This window comes from Apaloderma vittatum, unplaced genomic scaffold (assembly GCF_000703405.1).
Source record: "Apaloderma vittatum isolate BGI_N311 unplaced genomic scaffold, ASM70340v1 scaffold9829, whole genome shotgun sequence".
In the NCBI taxonomy this organism is placed as follows: domain Eukaryota; kingdom Metazoa; phylum Chordata; class Aves; order Trogoniformes; family Trogonidae; genus Apaloderma; species Apaloderma vittatum.
This window is the reverse complement of record NW_009734689.1, coordinates 15,032-16,527: the sequence shown is the minus strand read 5'-3', so window position 1 is coordinate 16,527 and position 1,496 is coordinate 15,032. Positions and strand designations below refer to the sequence as shown.

Below are 1,496 nucleotides of genomic sequence, written 5' to 3'. Positions count from 1 at the left end.
CCTGCTGAGATTGTCTCATTAGTCTGTAAATAAGTTGCTCCTCCCGGTAAGCCTCCTAAAAGATAAATATTAAGCACAGGTTATAAACTATTTCACAGAGAACTCACTAGTATTTCATATAAGAAATATTAATTAAGTCATGTAACAGCATTTACCTCCTCATTTGCTACACAAATCCAGAACAACATATGTATCTATTTATGAGTACTATCTTTGCAAACTGTGTAACTGTAGAACTACAAAAGTGAATTCTGAATATGTCTCAACTGAGATAGTAAAAATATATTTGTTCAGATTAACTCAATTTTAACTTGGATATTTCTTGTGTGCAAAGAAACGGCAACGTACTTCAAATAATTGCTTCTGCATGTAAATATACAGTCTTTCCTTAAATTAACTTATCCTTGCTCTTTACCAGTCCCTATTCTCAGCAATACTCTTCTGGATCCTTAAACAGTATATTCTCAGACTAGTTGAATCTTTTAGATTGGAAAAGACCTGTAAGACCATTGAGACCAATCATTTGTCTTCTTTTCTGTTGGAAGTTCTTCCCCAAAATCCCTCTGATCCCAGTAAGAGATGAAGAACAGGTTTAAACTTGGGATTTCGTCAATTACCTCCTCTGTTCTAGAGACTGGGCATGTGAGGAAGCATTCAGAACAAAGGAAAATACAAGACTTCTATGTACGGTTTCAGAGTCCCATATTTGGTAGTATAAGAAAATCATTCTGAACCATTGCTTGAAGCATGTTCAGGGCGCACAGACACTTTGAAGGCTGCAGACTATGACTCTTCAAAGTACGTGTCAAAACTTAGTGACATCTTCTCAGTACTACACTACTCCAGAATGCTTTTGGTATCTAAACTAATGTTCAACCTAACCTCAAGTTTTGTCTCACTACTTTCATGGTTCAGAACTACTTCTGAGTTATAAGCAAAAGCATCATCTTGCTTTTCAAGCCCGCATTGCCAAATAGCACTCTTACAGCAGAATTTTAGAGGAAATTTTTGATTCCCTGGACATTTGTTTTAGATGCAGCAAAACTGAAAACTTCTTGGAAATGTATTGAAATTTAAGGATCTAGATCAGGAACTGATTTGAAGATGATAAATTGTTTTTCCTAAGAATAGAGGAATAGGTAAAGCCAGTTAGTAGTAGTATGAAAAACAAATCAAAATAAAGTATCACTTTCATTATCTTTTAATCTGGTTTATTTTCCATCAGCTGTCTATGACAGAAAGGGCAGAACACATTACATAAATTCACCTATAAATGAAAAATTAAACATTATATATTAACATACTATTTATGAAAGAAGTCTACAAGGAGCTCTACATCTGTGTTACACAATGCAACGCTAACATCTGTAACGGATTTCTAACATAAAGCTGTAAACCATGGCTACTTTAAACACAATAGTAAGAACAGCAATTTTTAAAGTAATTCAGATCTTTAATGGTGATTTTACGGAGAAGCCAGTATCTTTCAAAAAAAC

General features: G+C 34.1%; 1 protein-coding gene across 1 annotated transcript in view; it reads right to left on the bottom strand.

Moving 5' to 3' along the window:
• The window catches only part of SPEF2 (sperm flagellar 2), a 63,125-nt gene that overhangs the window by 51,673 nt on the left and 9,956 nt on the right, over positions 1 to 1,496 (bottom strand). Inside the window, exon 7 of the mRNA XM_009876367.1 lies at positions 1 to 55. This exon is cut by the window's left edge and continues 155 nt beyond it. Coding sequence (XP_009874669.1) covers positions 1 to 55 — 55 coding nt within the window. The remainder of the gene's footprint in view (positions 56 to 1,496) is intronic.